General features: G+C 39.1%; 1 protein-coding gene across 2 annotated transcripts in view; it reads right to left on the bottom strand.

Annotated features, from left to right (window-relative positions):
- The window catches only part of TPR (translocated promoter region, nuclear basket protein), a 111,433-nt gene that overhangs the window by 14,729 nt on the left and 82,374 nt on the right, over positions 1-14,330 (bottom strand). For both annotated transcript variants that reach the window (XM_083359063.1, XM_083359064.1), the window contains 5 exons: positions 11,198-11,398; positions 10,468-10,602; positions 10,210-10,300; positions 7,370-7,548; positions 5,709-5,777 (listed from right to left, as the gene is read on the bottom strand). In XM_083359063.1, coding sequence (XP_083215189.1) covers positions 5,709-5,777; positions 7,370-7,548; positions 10,210-10,300; positions 10,468-10,602; positions 11,198-11,398 — 675 coding nt within the window. The remainder of the gene's footprint in view (positions 1-5,708; positions 5,778-7,369; positions 7,549-10,209; positions 10,301-10,467; positions 10,603-11,197; positions 11,399-14,330) is intronic.

The following is a 14,330-nucleotide window of genomic DNA, read 5'->3' as shown; positions in this document are numbered from 1 at the left end:
GTATACAGCCTTGCCGGACTCCTTTCCCAATTTTGAACCAATCAGGGGTTCCGTGTCCAGTTCTCACTGTTGCTTCTTGGCCCACATATAGGTTTCTCAAGAGACAAATAAGATGGTCTGGTACGCCCATCTCTTTAAGAACTTGCCACAGTTTGTTATGATCCACACAATCAAAGGCTTTAGCATAGTCAATGAAGCAGATGTTTTTCTGGAACTCTCTAGCTTTCTCCATGATCCAGCGTATGTTGGCAATTTGATCTCTAGTTCCTCTGCCTCTTCAAAATCCTGCCTGTACTTCTGGTAGTTCTCGATCCACATACTGCTGGAGTCTAGCTTGTAGGATTTTAAGCATAACTTTACTAGTGTGGGAAATGAGTGCAATGGTGCAATAGTTTGAACATTCTTTGGCACTGCCTTTCTTTGGAATTTTAATGTAAATTGATCCTTTTCCAATCCTGTGGCCACTGTTGAGTTTTCCAAATTTGCTGGCAAATTGAGTGTAGCACTTTTACTGCATCGTCTTTTAAGATTTTGAATAGCTCAGCTGGAATACTGTCACCTCCACTAGCTTTGTTGTTGCTCAGCTTTTCTAAGGCCCACTTCACATTCTAGGATGACTGGCTCGAGGTCAGTGACCACCTCATTGTGATTATCAGGGACGTTAAGCTCATTCTTGTATAGTTCTTCTGTGTACCGTATTTTCTGGTGTATAAGACGACTGGGCGTATAAGACAACCCCCTACATTTCCTGTTAAATTATAGGGTTTGGGCTATACTCGCCATATAAGACTACCCCTCTTCCAACGCACACCAAATAAAAATAAAAAAAACATCCGATTTGATTTTAATATGGTAATTTTAATTCAAATGCTTATGACATGCAGGTACTTAGTAGGAAAACTGTCACTTATAAACATAAAGCTGTTTGTCATCAAACATGTAAACATAAAACAGTGCAAGTGGATTAAACTTTTCCTAATTCACTCTAAAGCTTTCCCTGTGCAGACCAAATGGGAGATCCGCTCCAGGTTTTCCAGCCAGCCCGCCCAGTTCCTGAGTCAAATGTGTCCTTAGAGCTAAGCAGCTGCTCTGGCTGCTGCATTCCCCACCTGCCTTTCAAGTTGGGATAGACTGCAGCTGCTCTTCAACTTTAGAAGGAAAGATGCCCAGAACCAAGCCTGTAAAAAATCACAGACTGCAGCTTCTTCTCCAATTGGTCCCGTTTACTCTGCGCAGACCAAATGGGAGATCAGCTCCAGGTTTTCCAGCCAGCTCTGTCCCTAAAGTTTCAGCACCCGGCGTATAAGACGACCCCTGATTTTTGAGAAGATTTTCATGGGTTAAAAAGTCGTCTTATACGCCAGAAAATATGGTAATTTTGCCACCTCTTCTTAATCTCTTCTGCCTCTGTTAGGTCCCTGCCATTTTGGTCCTTCATCATGCCCATTTTTGCATGAAATGTTCCCTTCATCTCTCCAATTTTCTTGAAAAGATCTCTGGTCCTCCCTATTCTATTGTTTTCTTCTATTTCTTTGCACTGTTCATGTAAGAAGGCATTCTTATCTCTTCTAGCTATTCTCTGGAATTCTGCATTCAATTGGGCGTATCTTTCTTTTTCTCCCTTGCCTTTCGCTTCCCTCCTTTCCTCAGCTATTTGCAAAGCTTCCTCAGACAGCCATTTTGCTTTCTTGCATTTCTTTTTCTTAGGGATGGTTTTGGTTGCTACCTCTTGTACAAAGTTGCGAACCTCTGTCCATAGTTCTTCAGGCACTTTATCAGATCTAATTCCTTAAATCTATTTGTCACCTCTACTGTATATTCAACAGGGATATGATTTAATTCATACCTGAGTGGCCTAGTGCTTTTCCCTACTTTCTTCAGTTTAAGCCTAAACTTTGCAATGAGAAGCTCATGGTCTGAGCCACAGTCAGCTCCTGGTCTTGTTTTTACTGAGTGAATAGAGCTTCTCCATCTTTGGCTGCAGAGCATATAGTCAATCTGATTTCTGTGTTGACCATCTGGTGATGTCCATGTGTAGAGCCGTCTCTTGGGTTGTTGGAAACGAGTGTTTGCTATGACCATCGTATCTTAAATTTAGTAACCAAAATTCCTCCTTCAACATTAATACTTCCTGTCTTTTTTTCTTAATACCTACTCAGTCTTCCGTGTCCAGTTTCGCTTTGCCTGGGGACCCTGGAAAGGGTCGAAAGTCACCCTGTGGGGGTGACAAGCAAGGACGGGATCCCCGTTGTATCACGGAAGGGCATTAGCCCTTCCGCTTGATCCAGGGCAGCCCTCCAAATCAGCAGACGACCAGGCAATTATAAAGCAGTGTGGATAAGACTGGGTGAGATCTACCTCTCTTAAATCCTATCTATTTCTTTTTACCTGCATAAGCTGCTTAAAGTACTTTTTCCCCTGTGGAGAGGGAAGGGAGATTTTATCCCTCCCTCTAGAAACAGCGGTGACTGACTATCCAGAAGAGTTTAAAACATTGAAAGAATAACTTGACCTAATTGGAATTCTATTTTTTAAAGTTTGTGGACTAAAAGATTTTCTATGATTACTGAAGATCGGGGTTTTTACTTATAAAAAAGAAGCAAAACTGAAAAGATTATAAAAACTATGGATTTAAAAGAAAACTTTGAATGGTAGGGGCGACATCTTGTGGCTAAACATGATACTACAATTTGTTATTGCTTAGAGACTTGGCCAGCAGCCCAGACAATAGGTAAGACTTATGTAACCTTGAGACATCAGCTGTGAGAAACCCAACTGTGTTCCTTATCCAGTGACAAAATCTTTTTTGCATTCTCTGATAGTAAAGCTTTTAATTTAATACATTACTAAGAGAATATGGATGAAGATCAGGAACAGATTCTCTCTATGTTGAAAGCAATTCATCAAAATATTCTTACAGCTACTGATGAAATGAGAGGTTATATAGAAAAGAACAAGATGTCAGCCCAGATATACGAACTCAAACTCTGATTACAACTAAAAAATCAACTACACAGAATATAACAAAAAAGGTGGAACAATTAAAGATTATGACAGAAGATTCAACTGATCAACAAATACAGTCAGTGGAAAACACAGAAGAGACTGACAATATGGAAAAAGGAAAAGACTTTCTACATAAATCAGAAGGAACCTGAGGATCAAAAAGAAGAACAGATTGAAGAGAAGATAAAGAGTTCAGGATAACTATGTCGAGATGGAAAAATAGAGAGACGCTTTGTTAGTCCTCTCAAAAAAATGGCGAACGGATGGGTTTTTTTTAACATCAAACAATCTACATAACAAACACAGGGAGATTTGTTTGAGGACTCAAAAGCATGGACATGGAAGACGATTTGGCAAAGAAAGAAAGCCAGAATAAGACTGAAGAAAATTGGCATTTTGACTTACTCAGGAGAATTAAAATAGAATATACTCAAATAGATAAGATGTGTACTTTGAATATATTGTTATGAAATGAGATAAAGAAAACATTGATCATTTATAATTTAGAAGTATAAATATTAATAGTTAAATTTGAACATTGATTTGCTTATAAAGGCTAAATGTAAAGGTAATTAAGATATATATAAACTAAAAATCTATTGAATATAATAAATATGTTTTTATTTAGTGGTAATAAAAATTATTAGCTTAAATATGAGATAGTAGCTATTAAGAAAAAATATTATGAATATGTTTGATTTATTGATTAACCCAGACAATATATACCAGGGCTTTTCAACCATTGGTACGGGTACCACCTGTGGTACATTGGCACCTAGCAGGTGGTACACAACTATCCTAGAAAAGTGGTAGTAGGAGAGGGGAATGAGAGGAACTGGTGGCAGCACAGCACAAGCCTGAGCGAGAAATGGCTGGAGCTGCAGGGCTGTCAGGGCTCATTAGAAGCACCAGGATCAGCGCTTCCTCGGGGCTGTCAGGGTTCAGTGGAAGCGCCAGGATCAGTGCCAGGCTCCAGCTGGAGCTCGACGCTGATCCTGGTGCTTCTGAGCCCAGAAGAAATGCAAATCAGCTGGAATGTTGCAGCATCTCCAGGATCTTGTGATTTACATCCAAATCCTTGGCAACTGATTCATATTTATGATGGTCACAGTGTCCCAGGGACATGTGAAGTGACCAAAACGTGTTGCAACCACCCAGCAAATGGGGGGGGGGGTAGAATAAAAACCAAACACCCCCCCACCACACCACCGCTGCCAATCCTCAACAGAAATTCTCACAACAATGAAAACCTCGGACAGGAGGAAGAGCGCCGCTGGGTGGGCAGGCAGGTGTCTTGCTCGGCTATGGCTTGGGGGGGCACTTCAAACAATCACTAAGCAAATTGTTGTAAGTCAAAGACTACCTGTACTTCATCACTTTTTTCCTTTGGTTTTTTTTTTTTGGTCATCAAGTTTTTGACACCTTGCTAGGCGACTGGTGGTTCTCGGACACTGCCATATCCTAAAAGTGGTACAATGGGTGAAAAGGTTGAAAAGCCCTGATATATACAACGGTTTTGATTTATTAAAGGGGATATTGTATTATTAAGTAGATGATTTAATATGGTGGGAAACAGATATCTCTTAGGAAATATAAGATTATATTCAAATAGACAAAATGTGTATTTTGGATATTATAGTTTGTTACGAAGTGAGATAAGGGAAACCTTGGTTACCCAAAGTCTGAAAATTATGGATATCAAAGGTTAAATTGGAATATTGATGAGAAACTAAAAATTGAGTAAAAATAACAGGATATGGATTGTCTATGAAGACTGAATGTAATTAAGATATGCATAAGCTAAAATTGTATTGATAAATGTAATAATGATGTTTTTATTGAGTTGATATAATTAGAAATGTACCAGCTTGAACATGAGACAGTAAATGTTAAGGGAAAAAGAGAAGAAATATCTGATGTTGTAACCTGAGATCTGTACTAAATATTTTGTTATTGAACTATTGACTAACCCAGTCACCATATTGCTTTTTAAATATTCAAATGTAAAATTGGAAAATTAATAAAATATTTTTTTTAAAAAACTGTAAATAGCTATTCGCATTGCTTGCCTTTAAAAGCATTATCTATTATGCTGTGCCCACTACTAAACAGGTTTTTTAAAAGCTAGATTTATTTCATAAGTCTGTACAGTCTCTACCTTGGATCACTGAACAACTTTGTGAATTAGTACTTTGAGGAAACTCTAGAATAACTAAAACATGTCAGCTGAAGAATTTTGTACTGATTTCCCAATCATGCTGAATTCAGGGAATATAGGGCTGTCAATAAGCCTATATGGCTGAATAAACAGTGCCATCCCAATGAAAGAGGAGCAGGTTATTTCAGTTGTGAGAAAGCATTCCAAATTCCAGAAGGGAGGTAAAGTCTACCTGGGAGTGAAGCATTTGCTGCAGTATCACAATTATTTTTAATCAGGAGCAGATGGGCTTAAATTTGTTACAAAGCCTATTTCATTATTTTTAACTTTGCACTTTGATATGGCCCAAGGGCTAATCAATAAAGTTGTTGTCGTTAAAACTAAACACATACTACTCTTTCTTCAATCGAAATGGAGCTTAATTTCAAAGAACACCTCTGCCTCTCAATAGGATCATTTAAAAGTGCTGGGAAGCAGGTGAGTAAACTGCCATAGCACAGCTGAAATACAAATTCTGCATTTAGAAATAACAATACTTACTTACCATGCCACCTATACCTGGAGTTAGTTGAAGTCCACGCCCCACAGACTGTCTCCGAGCCGTTTGTATCCTCTGTATAGCCAAGAACATTTTTTAAAAACCCTTGAGTGATTTTAGTGGAAAATACCAGTTTTTTTTAAAAAAATAGGGTTGGGTAGATTGTTCTTTTTGAGACAGATTGGATTCCTACATTATGATATGGTTGAATTTCATTTGAAATGTTAGATGCACCTAGCCATGGTGTTTGTTAATTATGATTTATTGTTCAATGTTATGTTGGTTATTGCTCTTCCAAGAAATGACAGGATGCAAATATGAAGTCAGCCACTATCAGTTCCGCAAATGCTTATTCTTAAATCAATTTGCCTGCTGGTGTGCTATTTGTAAATGCAGCTTTGCACTTGATTATAAATGCTAAATGAATTTTCTCAGAACACATTCTCAACCAAGGCATTTTAAAATTTATTTCTGCTTAAAGTAAGCCTGTGTAGACATTTCAAGAATTTCTTTTTTTTGGTCTGGAGGAATGTAACATCCAGATGATCTAAAAGATAAACTCTACAACATTCAAAGTCTAATCCAGAAATTTGAGATCAATTTGGTTCACTTTAAAATCACATTCTAGAACATCCTGCCTTGAAAAGATTTACTTTACTGAAATTGCCCCCTGCTAACTCTTTCAAATTGTACTGCACAAAATAAATAAGCAATAGATGCACCACATCATTTAATGGAAAAGGAAGCAAGGGGAGATGTGTGCTCTGTTTCTCCTTTTTCCTTAAATAATACCATTCCTTTTGGGGACACTGACACATTTAGGAAAGAGAACATAAAGGCATAGAGCAAAAGTCCACAGAGATGTATTTTGGGTAGCCCATTGGAACTAAGACAATTTAACATTGAAAACTTAACTTAATGGGATTGTGTTGGGGAAGGGGAATATACAAAATAAAATGAAAAGAGCCAAAAGTACACAATTTATTGGCAGGTCAGAACCCTAGGCATCAAAGGCAATCTTTGGTCCTCAAAAGAACATTTGGAGAGCCACAGACTGCCCATTTCTGCTCATAACAGTTTGCTTATTTGCTTAGTGAGTCTAACCAGACACAGTAGGATTTCCTTCTGAATTGGGCTACATAGGATTGCATTGTACAACTAGGAAATGACCTCAAATCTCACATTACTATAAAGAATACTGAGTAATTTGTTTTTTATCTTCCAGTTTAATTAAAAACTCTATCCTAACATAGGGATCTATTTACAAGGATAGAGGGTTAATCTATCTACACTAACATGCAGAAAAATCTCTAGATAGCTCAACATTCATGTTGAACATGTTTTGGACAGATATGAATCACTAATCACTCCATTATCTAAATTATGCCCCACTGGATAAATATGCAGAAGTAATATTCTTCTTTGATAATTCAGATTTTACTTTTAAAGTGCTAGAATTCCAAAATATGTGGAACATTTTTGTTGCACTTTTTGTCCAAATATTTTGCGATATTATAGAGAAAAATAAAAACTTGTCCTGCTATGGCAATTCAAGATTATCCAAGAGATATTTGTATTTTGCTGATACAAATAAAGTAATGAGCAATCTTTCAAAGGCACATGAACAAGAACATTTCACTGTAGCTTTTTCCCTGTGGTTCTCGCACCTGGACTGGTGGTCCCAGCTCCTGAGGTGGAGCAGGAATAGCATGGATAGTTAATCGTGGAGGTAAGGGATGAGGTCGAGGTGGACGGGGAACTTGTCTCTCAGAAGCAGATGTTGGCTGCTGTTCCCTTGGGCTTTCCTGAGAGAACGTAGACTCTACAGCACCTGTGCTCCCATCGCCTGATGATATAGAAACAAATAATTATGAAAGCACACATTTGTAACTCCAAATCATTTCATGCTTCCCAAAACATGCTCAATTATATTTTCTGGAACAAATATTTCTATATAACACCACCACCACCACCAACAAAAAAACTAGAGCTAACAAAACAAGAACATTTTGTTGTAGCAGAGATCTGATTTTAAACTTTCAGAGATTTCAAAGAGTCTTTGATTAGTTGAAATAAGGAACTAGATGTTCATCCAGCAAAAAGAATCAGAAGCAATGAACAAAAAAACAAAAACAAAAAACTAAGTTTTAAAATGATTTCAACGATTTAAAACCATTTATACATATATTTCTAAAATCAAGAGCATAAAACACAGATACTGCTTAGTGAATAACCTGCCCAAAAAGATTTGTTTCCTTTAAATAAGTATTTACTATTGTTTCCTTTAAACAAGCATATACTATTACAGAAAACATCCAGTTAATTGACTTCTAGTTTGTCGCCATGGCTGCTGCACACACTCGGAATGTGAGCTCCATCTTCCAGGTCCATTTACTCTTCGCTGGGGGACCCTGGAAAGGGTCGAAAGTCACCCTGTAGGGGCAACGAGCAAGGAGGGACCCCCACTTCATCGCGGGAGGGCGACAGCCCTTCCACTCGATCTGGGTAAACCCTCGAAACTGGCAGAGGAAATTAGGCTGCAGACAGCCGAAGTCAAATTCACCATCAAGCACTTTGAAAGCTAGGCGGATGAAATTGGCTGAAATCTGATCTTCTCTTTACCCTAAGTACTTTCTGCCTGTAAAAGCTGCTCGAAATATCTATCACCCTATGAGGAGAGAGAGAAGGGAATTTCTATCCCACCCTCTAGGAATAGCGGCGTCTGACTACCCAGGGGAATCAAAGCACTAAAAAGAACAATTTTAATCTAATTGGATTTATATGTTCCTGAAACTTGGGGATCAAAAATTTCATATCTGTACTGGAGACTCTTGTTTTTATCTACAAAAAAGAAATAAAATTGGAAAAAGCATTAGAAAAATTTCAGACTTAAAAAACCTTAAATGATATTGGTGACATCTTGTGGTGACGTTTGGTATTACAATGTTATTTCCTAAAAGAGACTTGGCTTGAAGCCCACACCTTAGATAAGACTTTCCTGACCTTGGCACCACCTGTGAGAGACTTAGCTGTAAGAGAATAGCTGGGGGGCATAATTGGCCTACTTGAAATGTGAATGTAGACCTATACTGACTTTTGCTTGGCAAACAACTCTTACTAGAAAGACTACTTATAAACACCTGACAGAGATGAAGACCAGGAAAAGATTCTTTCCATGTTGAAAGCAATACATGAAACTATTCTTTCAGCTTGTGATAAAATAAGACCTAAAATAAAAGATGAAGATGCCAGCTTAGATACACAAATCCAAACTTTGACTACAACTAAAGAACAAACAATCCAGAAGATAACAGAAGAAGTGGGACAATAAAATATTAAGACAGAGGACTCAATTGACCAACAAACACAGCTGATGGAAAATCCAGAAAAGGAAGTGACAACACTGAAAATGTAAATGATTTTCTATATAAATCAGAAGAAATTTGAGAAAGACAATGAAATTGAATGGAAGAAAAATATACCAGAGCGCATGGGAGACTGGAGACAATTTAATGAATACAAATGGGCTAGTCCTTCCAGAAAATTGGCAATTAATGGTCTCCTTTACTTCAAATAACATATATAAGAATAGAGGGAGATCTATTTGACGATCTAAAAGCACTGAGATGGAAGCCTAGTTGGCAAAGTAAGAAAGCCAGAATAAGGTTGAAGAAAATTACAGTTTTGACTAATTAGAGGGGATTTCATATTATCAGTTAGAGGGTTAAGGGGAGATGTTGAGATAAGGGAATTTTGGTCATTAGATTTAAAATATTTGGAAATCAGTTGAAAATAAGGATTTTATCTGTTTAATATTTAAAAATTAGACCCAAAAGGGAAAAGAAAATTAATTATCATGAACATGTTTGATTTATTGATTAACCCAAGTAATATATATAATGGTTTTGATTTATTAAAGGGGATATTGTATTATTAAGTAGATGATTTATGGTGGGAAACACATAACTTTTAGGAAATAGAACAAGATTACATTCAAATAGATAAAATGTGTATTTTGGGTGTTATATTTTGCTATGAAGTGAGACAAGAGAAATCTTGGTTACCCAAAGTCTGAAAATTATAAATATCAAAGGTTAAATTGGAATATTGATGAGAAACTAAAAATTGGGTAAAATTAATAATAGGATATGGATTGTTTATGAATATTGAATGTAATCATGTATAAGTTAAAAAATTATTGATAAATGTAATAATGATGTTTTTATTGAGTTGATATAATTAGAATTGTACTAGCTTGAATATGAGACAGTAAATGTTAAGGGAAAAAGAGAAGAAATATCTGATGTTGTAACCTGAGATTTGCACTAAAGATTTTATTTATTTATTTATTGAATTTCTATACCGCCCTTCTCCCGAAGGACTCAGGGCGGTGTATTGAACTATTGATTAACCCAGTCACCTCGTTGCTTTTTAAATACTCAAATGTAAAATTGGAAAATTAATAAAATATTATTTAAAAAAAAAGAAAACATCCTGTTAACCCTACCACAGTTCTGGGAGTCAGCTGCCCTCTGGCTATTTTCCCCTCCAGCAATACTCTCTTCAGTTTCTGTACTGGGATCCATTCCATCAGCAGCCTGAAATAAGGAAAGGGGGGATATCAGGAATTAGCTGTTAATACCAACAGGGGTGGAAAGGGGAAAAAGAATATTTTCCCCAAGAAGTTAAAATAAGATTTGCATCTAAAAGATTATTTTTTAAAATCATTAATTTTATCTAGATTAGGAACAAATAATATTCATACCTCAGCATCATCTGCTTCATACCCATCATTACCATCCACGCTGCCAGTGCTTTCATTGCTATCCTCGCCTTCATCCCCCATTCCTGTGTCTTCATCATCATCGTCGTCATCCTCATCTTCTTCATCTTCATATTCCTAAAAAAAGATTGTTTTCTCAAAGTATGCTGAACCATGCAAAATGGCATGAAGTAATGGTCTTTGGGAACTAAATGGATCTTTCTTTGAGAATTTCAATCAAGAATGTGCTATTGTCACAAAAAAGCAGAAAGGGTAAAAAAATGAAAATAGGACTGCGTTCTTGGATAAATGTCTGAAATTATTCCTAGCAGCCCTAGCTGTTGGAAATACAACCCTCAATTCAGAATTTATGTAACTTTTAAAAATAAAATGATAATGCATTTTTAAATTAGTAAAATACATTCTTTTTTATTAACTAATAGAACCAAGCACATCCTTGTTCTTGGTATTTATTCTGAAAATTAGACTGGATCTAAATTCTTTCTGACAGATTCAGGGATATCAAAGTCCAATGTATTAGTTGTCTGTGTTTAAAGATATGTAACAGTTGTTTCTACAGTGCCTGGAAAAAGCCACAACCAATACAATAATACTCAATCAGAGCCAATACATAGTAATTCACAAAATTCACAGGAATTTTGGGGATGCTAAATAGTTGCTTCTTCACTCGCAGGCACATACTAAATAAAAAAATAAATACAGTAGACATTACTTCTGCTTCACCATCATTTTCCTCATCATCATCCTCTTCATCATCACTGTCAATGACAATGACATCATCTCTCTTGCCCTGACACTCTTGGGATGAGGTTGTATTCTGCTGATCTGATTGAAGAGGTCCAAGGTCTATAGGGAGGGACTGAGAAGTTTCCTCGCTATCCTCCATAGGTATATACTCGCCCTGTGTGACACCCTTCAAATAAAGAGTAAGACAATAATGGTCAGCGGAATTAAAACAAATGCTATTAACAACCATCCTCACAACTTTTTTTTCCTTTTACAAAACTGGATACAAATGAAAGAAAGTTCTTCATGGGGCTAAAACCTTCGCTAACTCAGTTTTAAAGGCTGTAGCAAATAGGAAACTGGGGTTTATAATGCTAAGCTTTAATCTGCCCCAAGGAATAAGCCATGCTTTGATTTTGAGCAACAAGCTAGTAATAAATGGGACTCTGCATTACAAACTCTGCCCATTTTGAATGTGAATTCACAGTGGAGGTACAAAAGGGGGGGGGCTTCCACTGCAACACAGCTGACATCACTTGACCCCCTTCCCTTGTCCTCTTCTCCCCGTGGACACTAGTGTGGTTCCTTGATTTTGAAGCCTATATGTTAAATGAAAACTATTGTGTGAAACTTTAAGAATTAACATGGCTCGAAATGCGAAGCACCCTGAGGTCATGTCACCAACACTTTCAGAACATCTGTCTTCAGAGGGCATGCCCCTGAACTGACATCTATTTAAGTGGAATTAACTACTGCAAAGACCTCCTAGTCCCTCCTAATCACTGAGCGGAGCTATATAACTGCTAGTTTAAGCAGGAAGGTAGTAAGAAATCAGGTATGCATGCCAGGAGGATAGCAAATAAATAGAAAATAAATAAATAAAAGCTTCCTCAGAGAAAGAAAGAACATTTGCACAAACTCAGAGAAATAAGATACAGGAAGTCTAAATTAGTAGGCGTGACTTACACAGGTCCAGTTTAGCAATTATTGACAGAGTTGCCAGTCCCAATCATGGTTGCTGTCAAAACCCATTTATATCCCATTCATAAATCCCTATCTGTATGTTCTAAAATCTTACACCCCTCATTGGATTCTGCCATTCCCAAGGAGGAGAAGATGTTAATTGGCCATCCCTATCCATTTGATGCAAGGATGTTTATTTCAGCCTGCCTGGAGATCGTCATTAGACCAGGGGAAGAACCTTTCAATTGAGAAGAACAAAGAAAGGGAGGGGGGAAAAGATGTGCTTTGTATCTCCGATTAGAATCTGAAAGGGAGGAAGGAAATGTCGTAAAGGCATGGAAGATCCCTCTTCCCTTGGAAGGTTTTGACACCTGAACCTTAATTGATCCGGGCCTGACCAAATGGACTGAGGGGAGGGGTTTTCACTCGGGGACACTTTAAAAGTATCACTCTATAAAACAGTTTTCAGATCCTGTCTAGTTTTCCACTGGCAATCATGTTTTAATAAAAGCTCCTTCTTGGACAATCCTGTCTCCAAGAGTTCTTCTTTCCTAAGACTTGGATTGGGGTAGGACCTGACATTAGACAGGATCTGCAGTAAGAGTCAACCTGGAAGGAAAAACCTTACCGGGGGAATTTGCAAAAAATACAATGTCTAACGACCAAGCAAGGCAGAAGGAAAGCCCCATGGAAAGGGAGTTTTCCCCCCAACGGAAACCCCCCCAACGGTCGGAAGCTGAAGCATCAGATTCCTCAGGGGAAGAGGTGGCGGAGACTGCAAACCACAGTGGTCGATGGGTGTTGAAAGGAAAAGTGAGTGGGAAAAGGCATAGAGGAAAGTGACCCTGAGGCGGGGTGGCCACCAACCTGAATGGAGGCAAGATATGGAGAACTCCCTGCACATCAGTGAAGAGGAGTGGCTCCTAGAGAGAGCTATTGACCTGATGAAGAAAACACTTAGCTCACTAAGAGAGGAGGAAGCTGAGTACCGCAGCCGCAGCAGCGCCTGGGGCCGCAACTGGAGAGACAGTGGGGGGGATCTGGTACCTGCAACACCGGGGCCATCCGCTGGAACAGGAGTTGCTGCCTCAGTAATACCCACCCCCCCAGAACCACAGATGGGAACAGGATGAGGGGCAATACCACCCGCTGTGCAGACAACGATCCATTCAAAGACTTCTGCCCCTGTAATCAAAATTCAGGGGGGAGCCACCACGCTTGGGGTTTTTCCTAACCCAAGTCCTCAGTTTTATGGAAGAATATGGACGGGACATCCCCAGGGACAAAGCCTGCATCCGTATCGTACAATCCGCCCTGGACGGACCGGCTGCAGACTGGGTGGTGAACCTGCATGATTCCAACGCCCCAGAACTCAGCGACTTCAACCGATTCATGTCATCCTTGAGGAGGCGGTTCGAGGATCCTTTGGCCCGGGAGAGAATCAAAACAGTCAGGCAGGACAGACGGCCGGTGGCTGAATATACCCAAGAATTCCGAGCCATTGCCAGCAAGCTGAACTGGCCAGAAGATATCCTCCTTAGCCATTTCAAAGACGGGCTAAACTACGACCTGTATGATGCTTGCCTGCCTCGAGGAGACCCACACCATCTCAACGACTGGTATGTCCTGGCAGAGGAGGTGGAGATAGACCTACTGAAGAGGCACCGCCGGGGGAAACCATGGGCCCACCCGCCACCCGAGCAAACACGCGAGGGGGAAAAACCACCGGGCACAGCTAAAAAATCAACAGGCTGTTTCAAATACAGTAGAGAGGGTCACCGCGCCGCAGAATGCCGCTCAAAAGCCCCCCAGTGTAAATCAGAGGTATCACCCACCAAGAAACTAGGGAAGCCCCAAGGCAACCCAAAAGAATCTTCCACGAAGGGGACAGAGGCTGTAGAGTCCACAACCCCTGCCAAAAACTGGGATTGGATTCCGGCCTACACTGCAGGGGCGGTGGACACCTCGGAAAACAACTCAGAGGGAGAACCTTTGGTAAGTGGATCCATCTATGCTTGAAGCCATCCAAGCAAAAGCCCTAATAGACTCTGGTTGCACCCGCTGCCTCATGAGCCCGATGCTGGTGGGGAGATTGAGCATCCCAGTGAGGAGACTAAAACAACCTATCTCCTTTAGGTAATTAGATGGGTCAATAG

This window comes from Vipera ursinii, assembly GCF_947247035.1.
Source record: "Vipera ursinii genome assembly, chromosome: 3".
Classification (NCBI taxonomy): Eukaryota; Metazoa; Chordata; class Lepidosauria; order Squamata; family Viperidae; genus Vipera; species Vipera ursinii.
Note: the sequence above shows the minus strand (reverse complement) of the source record. Positions and strands in the feature narration are given on the sequence as shown.